The sequence below is a fragment of the Aquila chrysaetos genome, chromosome 8 (genome assembly GCF_900496995.4).
Source record: "Aquila chrysaetos chrysaetos chromosome 8, bAquChr1.4, whole genome shotgun sequence".
In the NCBI taxonomy this organism is placed as follows: domain Eukaryota; kingdom Metazoa; phylum Chordata; class Aves; order Accipitriformes; family Accipitridae; genus Aquila; species Aquila chrysaetos.
The window spans coordinates 33,746,735-33,762,471 of record NC_044011.1 but is presented as its reverse complement, the minus strand read 5'-3'; the positions used below and the strand labels follow the sequence as shown (position 1 = coordinate 33,762,471).

General features: G+C 45.1%; 1 protein-coding gene across 2 annotated transcripts; it reads right to left on the bottom strand.

Annotated features, from left to right (window-relative positions):
• Nucleotides 1-3,764: 3,764 nt before the first annotated feature.
• On the bottom strand, nt 3,765-13,705 carry LRRN4 (leucine rich repeat neuronal 4). 2 transcript variants are annotated; one of them, XM_030022300.2, is made up of 6 exons: nt 13,479-13,705; nt 12,862-13,173; nt 10,445-11,168; nt 9,022-9,226; nt 7,608-7,748; nt 3,765-6,412 (listed from the first exon to the last, which is right to left on the bottom strand). In XM_030022300.2, the coding sequence occupies exons 3-6, from the start codon at nt 11,130-11,132 to the stop codon at nt 5,080-5,082; spliced, it is 2,367 nt and encodes a 788-aa protein (XP_029878160.1). In that variant the 5' UTR covers nt 11,133-11,168; nt 12,862-13,173; nt 13,479-13,705; the 3' UTR covers nt 3,765-5,079. The 2 variants fall into 2 exon arrangements, with proteins under 2 accessions (XP_029878160.1, XP_040981472.1); XM_041125538.1 differs by lacking the exon at nt 13,479-13,705 and having other exon boundaries at nt 12,862-13,176.
• Nucleotides 13,706-15,737: the final 2,032 nt, after the last annotated feature.

Below are 15,737 nucleotides of genomic sequence, written 5' to 3'. Positions count from 1 at the left end.
AATTCTTGCTTTTTTTTTTCCTGTAAGTGCAACAAATGTGATCCGATCTCTGTTTCCAAAATCTACAATATTTTAAAAAATCTCATTGCACTTGTAGACTGATTTACCAGTTTTGGTTTTCCCAGACAGTAATCCCCTCCTTGCTCTTAAAAAAATTTTACATTTTTCCTTATCAGTGTCAAGTTGACAGAGAAATTCCTGGTCATAAGGCTACAAAAAGAATTAGAGACAGGGACAGATAAGCTGCTGAATGATAGTCTATGGGACTGGGACTGTTGCTACTGTTAATTCTTAGCACTTCTGCTTTCTTTCCCCCCAAATGTTAATAGGTAAGGATATACAGATGCACACAGGTGAGCACATGGGTAGTGTAAGTTAGTGAGCCTTGGTCTGTAGGCTGAAGTTCTTTGGTGAAAGAATGAGTATTTTCATTTCCTTGTGGGAGAGCACCTGGGGAGATGATTCCACCCTTTCCCTCTAGATGACAGCAGAACACCAGCCTTGCTGTAAGGGATTGTTTCCTGAATACATTTAAAAAGAATATTGTTATTTGTTGCACTGCTTGATTACTTTTTAAAGAGGTTGGAATTACTGTTGTAATATATTGCCCTGCTTCAGAACAAACTCTGCATACTTTGGACAGCTGATAGAAAGAAAAAGCACCAGGAGGTTAAACATGTTCTTTTATGAATATCTGTTTCTGCAAACATGAAACATGTTCGTTCGCACCTGTGATAAGTATCTCTGTGTTTCTCAGGTAAAGTGCAAATCAGATGCTTCTTGATGAGCAAGATCCTGAACCCTCAGAGGCATCCTTGCTTCTAACACCACATGAATGGAGATCACTGCGGAGCAGTACGTCTGTGCCAGTGCAGTGCTTGCTGAGTGAGCATGGTGGTTTGATTTTGCCTCCTTCCACGAAGAGGCTGATAAAGCCTGATATAGTGGTATGATGTGAGCTCCCTGCCTTGGGCTGCATTGTCTCCCAGCTGGCCCATTAAGTGCCTATCATGCCTCCTGCCAGGGACAACTCTCAAAAGCAGGCTCCTTTCTGTCATCGAGGTGGATCAGGCTGAAGAGCCTGGTCCTGCTGCTCTGGGCATTCCCAGCCCCCTGCTTCTGCTGCCCAGGACAGGGCTCTCGGTGACTGCTTCTCTAAATGGCATTTGTTGCACCGAAGACAAGGTGGTCCCTCTCTGTGTCCCCCCCCGCCCCAGCCAGCAAGGCCTTTGCCTGTGTGGGTTCTGGTCCTTAGAGAGCTGGTTTTTTTCCTGAATGGAGGCCTTTTCAGGGATCAGCTCCTTTTCCCGGAGTGTTTCTGCTGGGAGACTCCATGAAACTCAGTGGCTGATTTTCAAATTCTGAGTTAGAGACGGAGCAGCATGCACTTCTGCCATGACACCCAGGGGATGCACTGTTGGCTATTTTGGACTTCCTTTGCTTGAACATGGTTCTGTAGAAAGAAGAAAACCTTTGGAAGAAAAGCCAGAAAAAAAATGACACAAGCAGTCAAAGGCTCTCTACACTTCCCCCAAGTGATCTTCCTCTCACAGAAAAACAGGACGAGTTGAACTGTGAAACAGTAAGTGGATTATTAGTTACTTTTTTTTTAATGGGTTGGCTTTTGTTAGCTTCTAAAATTGTTTCAGAGATGTGTGGGTATCCCAGTCACACTGCCAAAGGTTCATGTCTTTGGAGGTGGAGGTACAAACAGGATTTGCTGTTGGGTGCAAATAGGAAAAGGGGGAGGAACAACCAGGCAGAGCAGAGCTGGGCAGCTTTCTAACATGGCTTTATGTGTGGGTGGGGAAGTTTCCATTTAGCTCCCTGGTTGTTCTTCTCACTGCCCCAGTCCCAAGCAGCACTGTGAGAGCTGGCTCTGCTGCTTGTGTTGATCCACAGTAATGAAAGTACAGGAGACGTCCAAACTGGTTATTAGTTGTGTTTACAAGAATGACAGCTTTGGGGTTTGAGGTTGGGGAATGGGGATGACATTAATTTTTTTTCTGCAGTTATACTTGATTATGTAGAAGCCAGAAAGTGGGCTTCAAGATAACTTTACCCTGTTGATTAAAATAGTGCTTGCTTTTTAGGGTTTACTTTCTGAATCAGTAGGTGCAGCTACAATAAAAAATCTAGAGGGGATAAAGTGGTTCAGTTTTTCTAGAAGCATACATCAGTTTTAAGAACTAGCAAGAGGCAGTGCTTTCAAAGAAAGGTTTTATACTTGAAGACTTACTTTGCAAATATTGTGACTTACTCAAATGAAAGTTGCCCTTTTGAATAATTGTCATTTTACCTGTTCTTTGGCTGCAGCAGCTATTTACAAGACACACGAGTTCTGGGTGGCAGTACAGGGGGGGACTTTTTTATCCAAGCTGGCATTTTTGAGGTATGGCAGAATAAAGCCATTAGCTTTTGTAACTTGAAAATTACTTCAGAGTGTGTATATAATATATCCAAGGAAGAGTGGTTGTAGCTTAGCACAAATATCAGGAAAAAGTGAGGTAAGATAAGCACTGAAGAGGGAAGCGCTACCCCTGGCTGGGGGATCTGTGCTTCAGGATCGTTCATCAGCCCAGATGAAACCGGGCTGTTGAGGGTTACTTTAAGTTGGAACAAGTGGGGGACATGCGAGTGAGAATGTCTGTGAAAAGTCAGGAGAGGCTAGAGTGAGAATTGGTTGGAGAAATCAGTTGTGATAAACCTGCATCACCCAGTGGGGAAAGGTTCAAGAGACTGAGGTTGATACGAGGTCACGCTTCCGGGTAGTGTCAGGTTGGAGTGTCCCCTGGTCACTGAGCCTCAGGGAAGTCAAATCCTATTACTGGCAGATTTTCTGCTGGGCTTTTTGGCTTTCTAGTTAGGTGTTGCAGTGATTATGAGTTGCAATGTTATAAAGGGTAGTTAGACATATCCTCTCAAAATCTCATTTTAAATGGTGTCCTGTTGCTTTGGGCTAACTCATAGTTAAGCTGCAACAATCTTTATTTTCAGTTGCAGTATGTTTTTTGTTGTCCTCCTCTAGAGCTAATCTTCAAGACTATATAAATTGCTATTCACAAATCTCTTACTTTGCTCCACTTTGTTTCTGTTTCTGTTTCTGGCTAATACCAAAGACCCCAGTCAAGGTCTCTTAGAGCTATGTTGGACAAACACAAGGGAGTATATGATCTCTGTCCCATTTTGGAATAATGAGTCAAAGACTGAAGGTTCCTGCTCACTTCAAATAAAGTATCATTTGCGCCTGCTCACTAGACCTTTCAGAAAATGCAGGAAAAATCAGACTGGAAATAAATATGAAAAACTAAGTCCAAACAAAGGAAGGTCTGAACTACCAGAATATGAAAATAAAAGAGATTTTCAAAGTGAAAGGTGACGCCATCCCAGCTTTTTCATTTGCTGTTCACCTCTATTGTGAGTTTTGAGTCATGTGGGTCAGCCAAGCTCAGGACACACACCGCAGGAATTTGCAACGAGCATCTGCCCAATGACAGTGTCATTCCCAGCACTGGTGTAGTAGAAAGGAGAAACCTGCACAAAAGGGCTGCAAGCCCGTAGTGGTGAGGATGGCACAGGCCACTTTAAGCACATAGAAAATGAAAGCTCTTATGACACCAGATAAAAATTAACATAATAAAAACATTACTATATGCTGAAAGTCTGTTCCAAAACAACAGAATGTTTGAGTTAGTATCTCAGGCTAAATGTTGTAGATGGTAAAGACAACACAAAGATTTAGGTCTTTAACAAAGAACCAGAACTGAACTCTGTAGCTTTTATTTCCATTAATACTGGAAGCATTTAAAAAAAAAATTAACAGAGCAGAGACTCTTTTACACAGTATAGCACCTTTCACTCTCTGAGATCTGGGGCGATTTTACATATTGTATATATACAGCAGCAGTATGCAGTAGCAGAAACACGCAGCTACTGAAACATAAACCTATGGGTCTCTGAATAGGAATTATTTCATGGGGACAAACGCCTCCTGTTACACAAACATCTCTTTGAATTTTAATGGCAAGCTCCAAGCTGCTGAAGAACTGAAATTCTCAGCATTTCTGATTATTTTTGTAGCAGAAATTAGCACCCAAAAGTACATTTGAAAAATGTCTGCATAACAGTCTGCTGCTAGTGGATGGGATTTCAGTTTTCCAAGTCTCAGCAACATATGCATTAAATTGTTTCATTACTTGGCTCTTTGCCTCCGTATGAGGTAAATCATCAGCCTGCTAAATCTGTAGATGGGACTGAGCAACCATCACTGCTTAAAACCAATTGTGAAGCAAATACTAATGTACTCCCCCCTTCTGTGGGTTACTGCTGTACTGGAAACTCCTCACTGCCTGTAAAGTGGTATTGTGGTAGTACTTGGGAGCCTCAGTTGTGGACAACATCATACAAAGTCAGAATAAAACAATTATCCCTGCCCTAAGGATCCCGCACTGTCCTTTTTTACAATTAATCTTCCTGGGTTTTTTTCCTGGGCTGAAGCTGGGCTGAGCAGTTGCAGTCAACTGGAGTTATTTAATGGGAGTTAGATCTGCACAGCACCTTGCCACTGAGCCCAAGGAGACCTTTCTGTCACTCCTTCCACTAATACTCTCATTTTGGATAATACCTTTGTATGGACATTAGAAGAAATTGAAAACCCAACTTCACTTATGTGAATAAAAGCAGAGTCTATCGTGCTTAGCTAGATGCATCTTGGATCATGGCTCTCACCAGACTGTATCCATGAGAGAGATATACTGGAGGCAGACAGCTGGCAAGGCAGCCTCTCACTGTGTGAAATGTATGCTGGTATATTTGTAGGTGATTATAAAAACAACTTTTTCAGGTTAGTGTCTAGGTTTGCTGCTGCTCAGCACATGAACAAGAGTCCAAAGGCATTTTCTGTTTGACTACCTTCATTATTAGTTTTCCTTTTTTTGTGTTTTTCTCTCCCTTAGAAACATAAGGGATATGGAGTCTGATGTTTCATAGTTTTGCTGAAGGACATTTTGAGAGTCGCACGAAAACATACCAAGGTGACAGAGACAGTGAGTTTTGAATGTAAAGAACAATCACCTAGAGCTAATTAGTGGTTTGTAGTTTTAACGGATAATCAAATGCTGGGTTCTTGTAAGAGACTAAGTGTGTACCATATTGCTCACTCTGAGGCTTTTTACATGCCTTACACAGACATACAGACAAAATAATTGTGGAAATGAGAAAGAGTCCGCTTGCTGCAGACAGAGCAACAAAGACAGACTTGTAGCTGGGTTTTGTTTTAAATCTGGTGCACGAATTACCTGGAATTCCCTGACTTGCTGTCTGGCTGGACCCTGCTTTGTTTGAAGCAGTCACGCAAATGTGGTAAGTGGTGTATGGTAATAGATTATACAGAGTGTACTGCCTTGCTGTGGAATAAATATTGTCCAGGACAAACTGTCTGTCCTTGTTGCCGTGGGCATGAAGTGTCAGCTCATAGGTGTGAACAACTGAATTTGGGGCGCACCAGCGTATCTGTGCAGAGCTGTCTGTAACTTCAGACACCTCTCTGAGCCTCGGTGGATCTGGAACCTCATCTTCCCTCGACATGCCAGGACATAAACATTGGGATGCACTCTGAAGTTCACTGCACGGCTTCTGAAGGTGCCTGCAAGGATTGTAGTCACAGGAGGTGTATGCCAGTTGCACTGGGGTTTCCGTCGACTGTTCATCATAATCGTAGTCATCTACATAGTGTATCAGTGATCTGGTGGATGCAGGCTCTGACCGAGCATTGCTCCTTGTGGAGTTCAGGTGTTGTAGGGTTGTTTGTGGTGTACCTTCCCCAGGGTGAGTGGCAGAAGTATGAATATAATGGTCAGTTGCATCGGGGTTTCCTGTTGCTCTAGTAGAATAATCACTAGTGGGCTGGTTGAATGGGCCTTCCTTGGGAAACGTCACATTGGTTGTTCCGAGATCTCTCTTCAGCTGATCTGTTTCAGTTTGACTCGTGGAGCCATAATCTGAGGACTGACTATAGAGTTCTTTGAGAAAACCCAGGGAGATGGTTATGGATGCGAAGGAAGGGGGATTGCTCGTAGATTCAGAAAGTGCCTCCTCCTTGTGGGAGGAACTGTTGGCTTTTGTGAGCATCGGCTCAGTCGGGTTGGCTGCCATCGTGCTCGTTACATTCCTCTGAATTAGGGAGCTGGTGTAAGTGTCTTTGGTTAGCGGAGCAGAGTCTGTTGTTGTTACTACAGTAGTGGCATCATAACTGGTAAGGCTGAAAGCATCATGTTCAGGAGAGGGTGTGTTTGAATTGGGCAGCGTAACGTTTCTCTCAGACTGGCATTTATTGTAGAGCTCTAGCAGTGAAAAAGATGTTGAAGGTCTGCCCCAATCTTCGTGGGATGCGTTGCAAAAAGTCTCCCAAGCCCTGCAGAGGAGACAAATTAGAATAGACAAGATCCCCAAGAACATCCTCCTGTAAGGCTACTTGGATTGGAACTGGCAACCTGCTGTCCCAAAACAGTCTTTATATTAAAGAAGACATGAAACCTAGACCAAAGCTAGGTTGTCTTAACAATAGTCCTGTGCTTGGCAGATGGCTTTCCACAGCACTGGGAACTTAGCTGACTGGCTTTTGGTTTTCTTAAGGTGCAGGAATATCTTTTGCCTGAGAGGAAGCATCCTTTGGTACAAGGACTGTGAACCTTAGCAAGAGTGTCGGGGTTCAAGGCAGCTTCTTGTAAAGGGTCAGACTTTAATGCCACCCTAACAGGGGAACACATGCAGAGAGATGTAACAGGGTCCCCAAGATCCTTAAGCCAGCTGGTTTAGGCAGCTGGAGCTGTGCTGACACGGGATGTGCTTTGGGATGTGCTTTTAAATGACTAAGCTCGAGTTCTTTCTTTACTCACACGTCGCATGTTTTTGTAAAGAATGCAACTGCTAAACCCATCCTGATGAGAAACAATCTAATTTTAACACCCTACTTCCCTGCTCTCTCCCCTACGGATGACAAATCTTCTTGGTGGCCTTTCAAAGGGAAGAGAGATCATACATATCCAAAGTACTTCTTTTAACTACAGCTTATTGTAATTAGTCTGTAAAACTGTAGGAGAGCATGAAAACAATAGGTGACAAATGGTGCTATTTGTAAGGGGTTTCGTTGACTGCCTGTGCTGATGGGAATGCAAGGGGAATGCTTTGGGAATGCAAGGGCAAGGAGGAAATAATTTGCTAAAGTTCTTGCAAAGTCTTCCAGTTCCTGCTCCCAGTGCTGGCCCATCAAGGCCACCAAGCCAGCACATTTTTTGTCTCCAGCTAATAGAGAAATATGAACCAAAATAGAGACAATATAAGCTATTGTCACCTTAAAGTAGAATCCACAGCTAATAACACTTTATACTGTTCTACATGTGCCCATCACATTTGTCAACATTCAAGTGTAATTCAGCTGTGCTTTGTCCCTGAAGGGGACTTTATTTTGCATTTCTACCTCTCGTGGAAGGGAGGAACACACAAGGAATTTTAATAAATTAGGTGGTAGTGAATCTTTGGTCCCCAAATAACTTACACATTTAAGTTGCATCTGAAGAGCATTACTTTATCTCCTTGAATTCACTTACTTTTGCAGCACAACTTTCTTGGGGTTGGAGAGCAGCCAGGAGAGCTGGCAGTCGCATAACAGAGGATTTCCGTACAAGTTGATGATGATGCTATCTGATGAATTGGTGGTATTCCACGCATTAAAGGAACTCAGGTTACAGCTACAAGATGACAAATGCAGTAATTAGCAAACTCTGAGCTCTCCTCTCTGCCATCATGCATTCAGCTACACTTTTCACTATACCATTTCTGTAGCTTCTTTCTCAGTCTGCTTGTAACAGCTTGACTTTCTCTACACCAATCATCCTCTTCATGTTAATTGCCTCCTTCATAGTATAGACTCTCACCTACTGAAGTCAAATGACTAATAAGGAAGACCTTGCTTGCCTTTACTGTTAAGCTGTCCTAGCTGCAGAAATAGTGTGATGATGTGACTTCCCTGCAGTCTGAGTGCCCACATGCTCTCTTCTGTCTATGACTCCTTTGGTTTTTATTAGTACTTTGAACTTGTATTTCCTGCTGGTACTGTAAAGTGCTGTGTAAATTCAGTGTGGCAATCTAGTGGGGGATGGAATCTGTTGGGGTTTTTTGCTTAAATGCATTTATTCTCCTGAAACTGGTTCCTAGAGCACAGCCAGTGCTCTAGTGTTTGTTTTCTGATATGCTTATAATCTGGGCCCATATCACAGAAATCTTTTATGGTGCTCTCCAGATCTTTTCCTTTATTCTGACTGTTATGTGTGCAGTTTACCTACTCTTATTTTGATAAATCACTTTCAACCTTTGTTTCCCTTAGTATTTCAACAGATGTGTGACATACCAAGTAAATCACACTGAGGTGTCACCTCTAGAATTAGGACTAAACCATTGCTTTTACTAATGCTGAACAAGGAACTACATTAATCTCTCACACTAAAAGTGGGAGGGACAGGATTTTTGACTGCTTCCAAGGTGCAGATTTTAGGAAACTCTCAGCATTCAACCTTTGTAGAGCAAGGAGTCCTCAGTGACCTGCTTCTCCTCTGGTGAGACATTGCCGTTGTAGATGTTGGAAGCATGGTCTGTATCGCAAGTGTGCTTCAGTGGATCTATGCTAATCTTAACAGCACTAGATGAATTCATCCATTGGACTGGAGATAAGGCAGAAAAGTGGAAGCACGATGGATGCAATCTCAAGCAACCAGTAACTGTGCTATCAGTCTTGTGCCACCTCTTTGGGCTGTATCAGCTCTTCTCCTCGATCAGGCCTACATCACAGGCTTTACATGGCATATCTGAGCATAAGACAGTTTCTCAATGGCATGCAAGCCCGTTCCTCCTTCCTAAATATTTAATAACAAGCAAACTCTGCATAAAAATCAGTTCCCAGGCACCATGGTGCTGTGAGGCAAAGGCAACGTTATATGAGGAAGAACAAAAAAGAAAATAACTCACTTCTCAAACGAGAGATGGCTCAGATGAGGAGCACTGTCAAACATCTCTGTCCTCACAAAACCCAGTGAGCGGGAGTCTTGACAGTTCAGCTCGTGGAGACCAGGCATGGACTTGAAGAAGTCAGTATCGAGGCTTCTTAATCGTGACATCTTTGTCAAGTGGAGTGATCTGAGGTTGGGCAAGTCTCTGGCCCACTCTAGTTGAACTGAAGCAGAAAAAAGATTTATACCTGTTGCCTAAATAGAGCATTCTTATGGATTTCTGCCTAGAAAAAAGTTTTGAATTCATAGAGATATAAAATATCTCTGTGGTCTTCTGCAGCTATTCTCTTTGGAAAAGGAATAGAACAAAAATAAATACAGCAGTATATAAACACCCATGCAATCACATTTTTGTAATATTACCTGCAGGTCATCCTGTTGTAGGGCAGAGGAAAAGAAGGGAATATAGAAGAGCAATAAAGCTGATAAGAGATATGGAATAGCTTTCCTATTAAGTGAGATTAAATGAACAAGGATTTCTCTGCTCGGAGAAGTGGTGGTTGGGAGTTGATCAGAGAGGTCTACAAAGTCCTGACTGGTGTGAGAAAGGCAAATAACTTCTTATTTCTCCTAGCACAGGAAAAAGAGCTGGGAGGCATGAAACTGAAAGAATAGGTCTTATACAAAAGTGCCTTTCCACCCCACAACTGAATTGTGTAACTCGCTACCACAAGAGGGATTAGGCAAATCCATGGAGGAAATTTGGTGGTGTATCTGTTAAATGTGAGTTGAGGTGAAACCTCTAGCTTGAGGAGTCCCTAAGGTCCTGGCTCTGCCTCAGGCTAAGAGCAGCTGGGCAAGGCATCTAATATCTGTCTGCCTCAGCACCTCAATTATAAACTGAGGCTGGCAGGGGAAGCAGACAAAAGAAAAAAATCATGCTGTAAATTGCTCAGGGCAGGGATTGTCTCCCTGTGCGGAAGCATTTGGCCGGTTGCAGTTGACAGAAAAAGCCTCTCTCCGTGCTACTTCAATACAGTGCTATAAAGCAGAGTGTAACTGTGGCGATAGACACAGATTTCAGCAGTGTGTCTGGAAAGAGAAATGAATTCCCTCCTGCATGTCCCAAAGCTAATCTCAGGGCTGATGGTGGAATTAGGATAGATGTGGGGAACAACAGTGGGACAAATAGTCCTGTTTGGTGGTGTCCATTCTCTGCCCTTCCTTTCGGAGGCTGGTCTGCGTGAGGATTTCCCCCCAGCAGTTGCATCACAGCTGGAGAGTGCATTGCATGCTTGGACCAGCTGTTTGCAGCTTTCAGCGTGGGGTGTTCCCCCTCCAGCCTGGGCTTAGCCAGGATGGGAGCCATCATCCCACCAAGGCTTCTGCTCCCCCCGGCCTGACCAAGCCCCATGTTTACAGTGGGAAGTCCAGAAACTTACTTTTCTCAAGAAAGGTCCCGCTCAGATCAAGCACGCTGATGGTTTTTCCAGGCCTGTTTGTGGCCTCACTGGGAGATGTGCTGATGGCAAAAGCAGACTCCCTAATTCCTCTGCTGTCATCCTGCCCGAGCAGTGTTGCAGAGAGGTTCAGGAACTGTAGTTGAGGGTAACAGGAAAAAGCCAGTGGCTGGATTTCAATCAATGGATTTCCAGCCAGGGACAACCACCTCAAGTTAGGCAGGGCAGAGCTGTGGCATGATGGCACAGAGGACAGCTTATTAAAGCTTAAGTCCAGGGAGAGGAGACTGCTGAGGGCTTCAGATCCCCATCGAACTGCCTGGAGATGGTTCTGCCTCAGCAAGAGGGTGCGCAGCTGTGGGAGGTTTGCTATCTCCATGCCATTCACCTCTTCTAAGAGGTTGTTGCTGAGATCCAAGGTCTCCAGGGTCTCCGGAAGGCAGACGGGGAAAGCTGTCAGGCTGCTATTGGTCAGCTGCAGGGTGATCCAGGTCCTGTTCTTCTGATCCTCACAGGACATGCTGGTGAGATTAATGTTCTCCCAAGAGTCTTCCTGAGCCAGCTGGAAAAAGGTGGTGATGTCCCTGGATGCTGCAGGCTCTGCTCTGCTCACTGGGCCCGATGCCGTGTTCCCCACCAACAGAGAGAGGATGAGCAAGTGTGAAAACATCCTTCTCCTAAGTGGCTTGCAATTACCTTGCAAGATCTGTTTGGGTTTTGTTTCAGGGAGGGGAAAACAAAACATCACAGTTAAGAGCTAAATTAAATCCCTCCAGGCAGCTACAAGCTATTTAAAAGTGAAACGTTTGTAAGTCCTTTCCTATTACATCCAGACATAGGAAGTGATAATTAATGTCTCTTCTGTAATTAAGCCTAAGTAAACATGAACCCTTGGGGACAGAAGTATCATGCAATCTTAGTCTGAGTGTACCTACAATTTTTCATGCAGAAAGCAACCAAGTTGTATCATGTGTCTGGTTCCCACACCAGTACCCTCAGCACCAGGCTGGCACCCAGAACAGCAGCAGCATAGAAGGTGGGCTCCCCAGCAGCACAGTGTACAAGTGAGTGCCAGTGCTACTCCAGTATAAAAATACCAGTTGGTACTATACTGGACAAGCTGCAGGAGAGGGATATTGCCATGTTATGGGACTTGGCTTTTATACGTGATTGCGTATTGCTCTCTGCAGGGCTGTCCTGCTGCGTAGCGTCCAGTTTGGGCGGCCTGCTGGGAAGAGTTATCTAATGGGATGATACCCAAGCAACAGGGCTAGGATCAGGTGTGACTGTGGCAAGGGGTATTTTTCTGTGAGGTTGGCTGTACAAAGCAAATGTACAGATCCAAAGGCAGGGGAGGGTTGTCAAATGTTAAAGGACATAGGAGCCCAAACTGGGCTGAGCTGCAATGGGGTGGGCAGGTAAAAGTGCCTTTCCTATCTTAGGACAGGCTTTCCTTCCCTTGGCAGAAGTTGAAGGAGCAAAAGCCCAGGGCTCGCGTGGGCTCTGCCAGGGCAGTTCTGCCCCGTTCTGAGTGACAGCCACGGTGGGGACTCCAAAGGCACTTTGAGACTCACCCTCCTCCTCTGCTCCTGACCTGCTGGCAGTGCCCTGGAGCCTGTCTGCCAGGCGGTGGCAGGGCTGGGGCCCTGCTGCAGGTGAGAGCCGCAGACATGCTATGCACTCCAACTCCTGGGGAAAGGATGTACTGAAAAGGGAGCTCCTAAACCACATTTCCGTGAAAATGGTCAGAAACTGGGAGTATGCTCCTGGATCAGGGCCCCAAAGGCCTGGGTACCGAGAATCATGTTATTCAGTGTTACAGTTCCCTCTGTGCTTCCTCTTTGTCCCACCCCAGCTTTGTAATTTAAAAAAAAAAAAAAGAAAGAAAGAAAGAAAGAAAAGTCCTAAATGACTTGTCCAAGGCTGTGCAGGTAATCTTTGTTAGAGGAGGGAATTAACCACAGCCCCAAACTAGTGCTTTTCTTACTGAGCTGTCTTTTGTGCTGCCAGGCATCATAACGATCATTCCCCATCCAAAAATAATTACAGCGTAGGGGGGTGACTGAAGCCCCATGTAGTATGAAATATCTCAGACTTATTCCAAACCTTAATAGCTACTTGCTGTCCCTGAATGGTGCCAGGTCTTGCCCAGACTGTCATTTGTTGCTGCCATCTCAGGTTTGAAGTAGGGACCAGCAAAATATTATAATTTGGTTGCCTGTGTCCTTTTTGTTATAGGGAACCGGGCAAGGGCTGAGCAGCCTGAGGGCTTCTTGGTCACCGGAGCTGCTGGATTCCCAGCACATGGCAGGGAGAGGATGGGAGGAATGGGACTGCTGGATCCTGATCTTAGATTTAATCTTACTCCCTGGCTCTAAACCGCATCCGCTTGCACGTACCTGTCCAGAAGTCCTGATGCCTCGTGCCTCCGCTGTGTGTGGCTCCGATTGCCTGGCCTTGATTTTATACACTTTGGTGACTCAGCCGAGAGCGTGAAATGCCTCTTTTTTCTTCCCGGCTTTCCCTGCTTGTGGCTCTGCCCACCAGCGCAGGCGAGGTTTGTTCCTGGCTCGCTCCCCTGCATCCAGCTTTCCCCTGCCTGGAGAGGGGGTGGCTCCAGGCAGCTTTCCCGCTCCCTTGGCCCTAGCAGGAGGTGGGTGGGAGGGCTCTTATTTCCCAATCCTCAGGCAGGGCTGCTGGTCTGTCTTTGTCTAAGCAGAGGGGGGTAAAGGGAAAAGATCAGTGTCTGTAGTCCCAACTCTCACGTCTTCCACTGACAGGGGGGAAGGGAGAGGAATTATTGTGTTTCTTTGCTGACAGGTCATGATGATGTGAAGCTAAGGCTCTGTCTGCTGACACGGGCTTTGGTCGCTCTCTAGGCGCCAATTAAAGGCCTCAAGTGTTTATATTTCTCCCTAGGACTCTTGCACTTGGGAATAAGTCCTGGAAATGTTTACGCAGGACAAATGACTTTTCTAAGGAGGCCCTTCGGAAATCTCAAAAGTGAAGCTCTCACCTGCCGCTCCTGCAGAGAGGAATTCTCTCAGCCGATGGAGAGGGCCTGCAGCATCTCACGCTGCATGTGACGAATGTGGGAGGCCTCTCCCAGTCCCGCTGTGCGTGGGTTGCGTTCTCTGTTCTGCATCTGCTGTACCGCATGGCTTGGCAGAATTCCCATTCAGCTCCTTCTCTCATCCTTTGCTGGATAAGTAAGACTACAATGTAAAACATCTCCCACCAAGGGACCTGCCCTGAGCTGGGTTTCTCAGCATTCCCACCATTCAAATAATAGTTAGGCTGGTCAAGGGCTGAGAATAAAGCCAGGAGCTGGAAAGGGATGAATTGATAGAGATTGTTCCACAGTAAAATCAAAAGGGTGGTTGTTCAGAAGCTACTATAAGACAATTAATTATTACAATTTTCAGGGAGAACAGTAGTCAGTGCTTTTCATTTGTCAGGACAACAAAACAGTTCCATGACACAGACCTCACAGACCTGTATGCTTTGGTGCTAAAGTGCAGATAAAGGTCTTGCTTTCCCAAAAACCTTGAGTCTGCATGTACGCAGACCTTATCTATTACCCGTGTCATTCATTATCTGCATGAGGAGAGAGCCTTGAAAAACACCAGAACATCCACAGAACAAGATATGGTCTTTTAGCAGGACTCTCTGGAGCCATTGCAGTTCCCTTGGAGGCTGGGAGAGATGTACAGGTTGTTCCAGTGTGGAATGGCTCTAAGGCAAGACAAATAGTTTCCTAAATGAGGGGCTAATCCCACAGATTAACTCTGGTGGAGCAGCTTGCAGGCCTGGGTTTAGGGCAGCGTGCAGGCCAGGCACGTGCGCACTAACAGGTACCTTCAGAGATCTGCACTCTCTTAGGTTCAAAGGGCAAACTGGAGCAGGTTAAAAAATTCTGAAGAATTTGGTATAATAGGAGGTAAGTCCAGCCCTTGCCAGGCCGGTGGAAATCCTACCTTCCCTTTGGCTTTGCAGACCTGCTGGCTGCAAAGCTCCTCTTTGAGAAACCAGGGAGCAGGGAGGTGGCCTCGCTTTGCCTTGGGCAATTAAGTACCCGTGTTATTTTATTGTTTTTAATATCTTAAAAAATTACTCCATCAAACCTGGTGAGCCAAATGCTGCCTTGCTTTTAATGTGTTCAACCTTACTGACTTCATTTTGGAGGCTGAGACAAGCAGCCTTGTAAGACTGGAAAAGCGGCCCAGCAAGTGGGCCACTCATTTCAGTGAAGGTGGAAGGGAGGTAGAGTCTTTGCCCAGAGGCCTTGATTTCTGAGTGATATGAACTTCTTGAAAGAAGCAGAGCACCTTTGGAAAATGAGCTTTTGTTATTTTTATCTTCCACCTTTGTCTCTGCTTTTTGGATGCCTAGTTTTTGAAGCAGGCTTTGTATTTTCCCAGCTCTTTGCCTAGCTGCAAACTCTAATCATCTGGAACTTTACTGCTATGGTAATACATCTCAAACAGCTGCCCAGATACTGGTGAAAGTTTCCCAGGGCAGACAGCAGCGCTCTCTCACCAGTTTCTTTGAAATGATCTGGTAGCAGCAGGCAGAGATTTCCCCTTTGTGAGTCACTTTGGCCTGTTCTCATGTAGCTGTGTTTCTTCAGGTTATTACTCTCTTTTTTCCTACTTTTCTAAGAGTTTCAGTGGTAACGTGGGGGAACGTTTAGTAAAGGCGGGCATTTTTGTCAGCCTTTTCACATGGATGATGCACAAATAGCTGAACCAGACACCCCCTCCCTGGGGCTGATTCAGTGCTGCACAAAACCCCTCTGCCTGCAGGAATGCTAGGGATGAGCCCTGCATTCCTTAGTGACACCAAGATAAGCAGAAGCATGGGGAGAGCAGGAGAAGGTGGGGATGGTACCAGGCTGTAAAGTTTAAGAGATGAATGTTTCTCACTGGCCGTGATCCAAGTGATGGTTAAGAATGAAAATATCCTGAAAAAATCTGGAGAATGGCTTTTAAAGTCAACAAAAGAAAAGAAGTATTTTGCAGGTCAGTCGACACAGCAAGCACAAGCAAGACATTTTCCTACAGAGAACAGGGAGAGAATGCAAGAACAGGATTATTTAGCCTGAAGTTTCAGAAAACTATGGGGGGGGGGGGTGTTTTCTGCTGCAGTAATGCATGCTGAAGGCAGCGGTGAAATCCCCTATGGAATTTGTTGTAAGTAAGAACAGACAGCAGCCATCTGACATCGGTAGTGTTTTACCCTGACCTGACTTTGGTTTAATTAAGCATGATGGACA

Bases quoted from the DNA above. Each gene is read 5' to 3' on its own strand.
- LRRN4 (XM_030022300.2), bottom strand. From the start codon at position 11,132: ATGTTTTCACACTTGCTCATCCTCTCTCTGTTGGTGGGGAACACGGCA. The intron at 9,227-10,444 runs GTAAGTTTCTGG...TTTCTGCTTCAG, and splicing joins CGGGACCTTTCTTGAGAAAA to TTCAACTAGAGTGGGCCAGA. The intron at 6,413-7,607 runs GTAAGTGAATTC...TCTCCTCTGCAG, and splicing joins AAGAAAGTTGTGCTGCAAAA to GGCTTGGGAGACTTTTTGCA.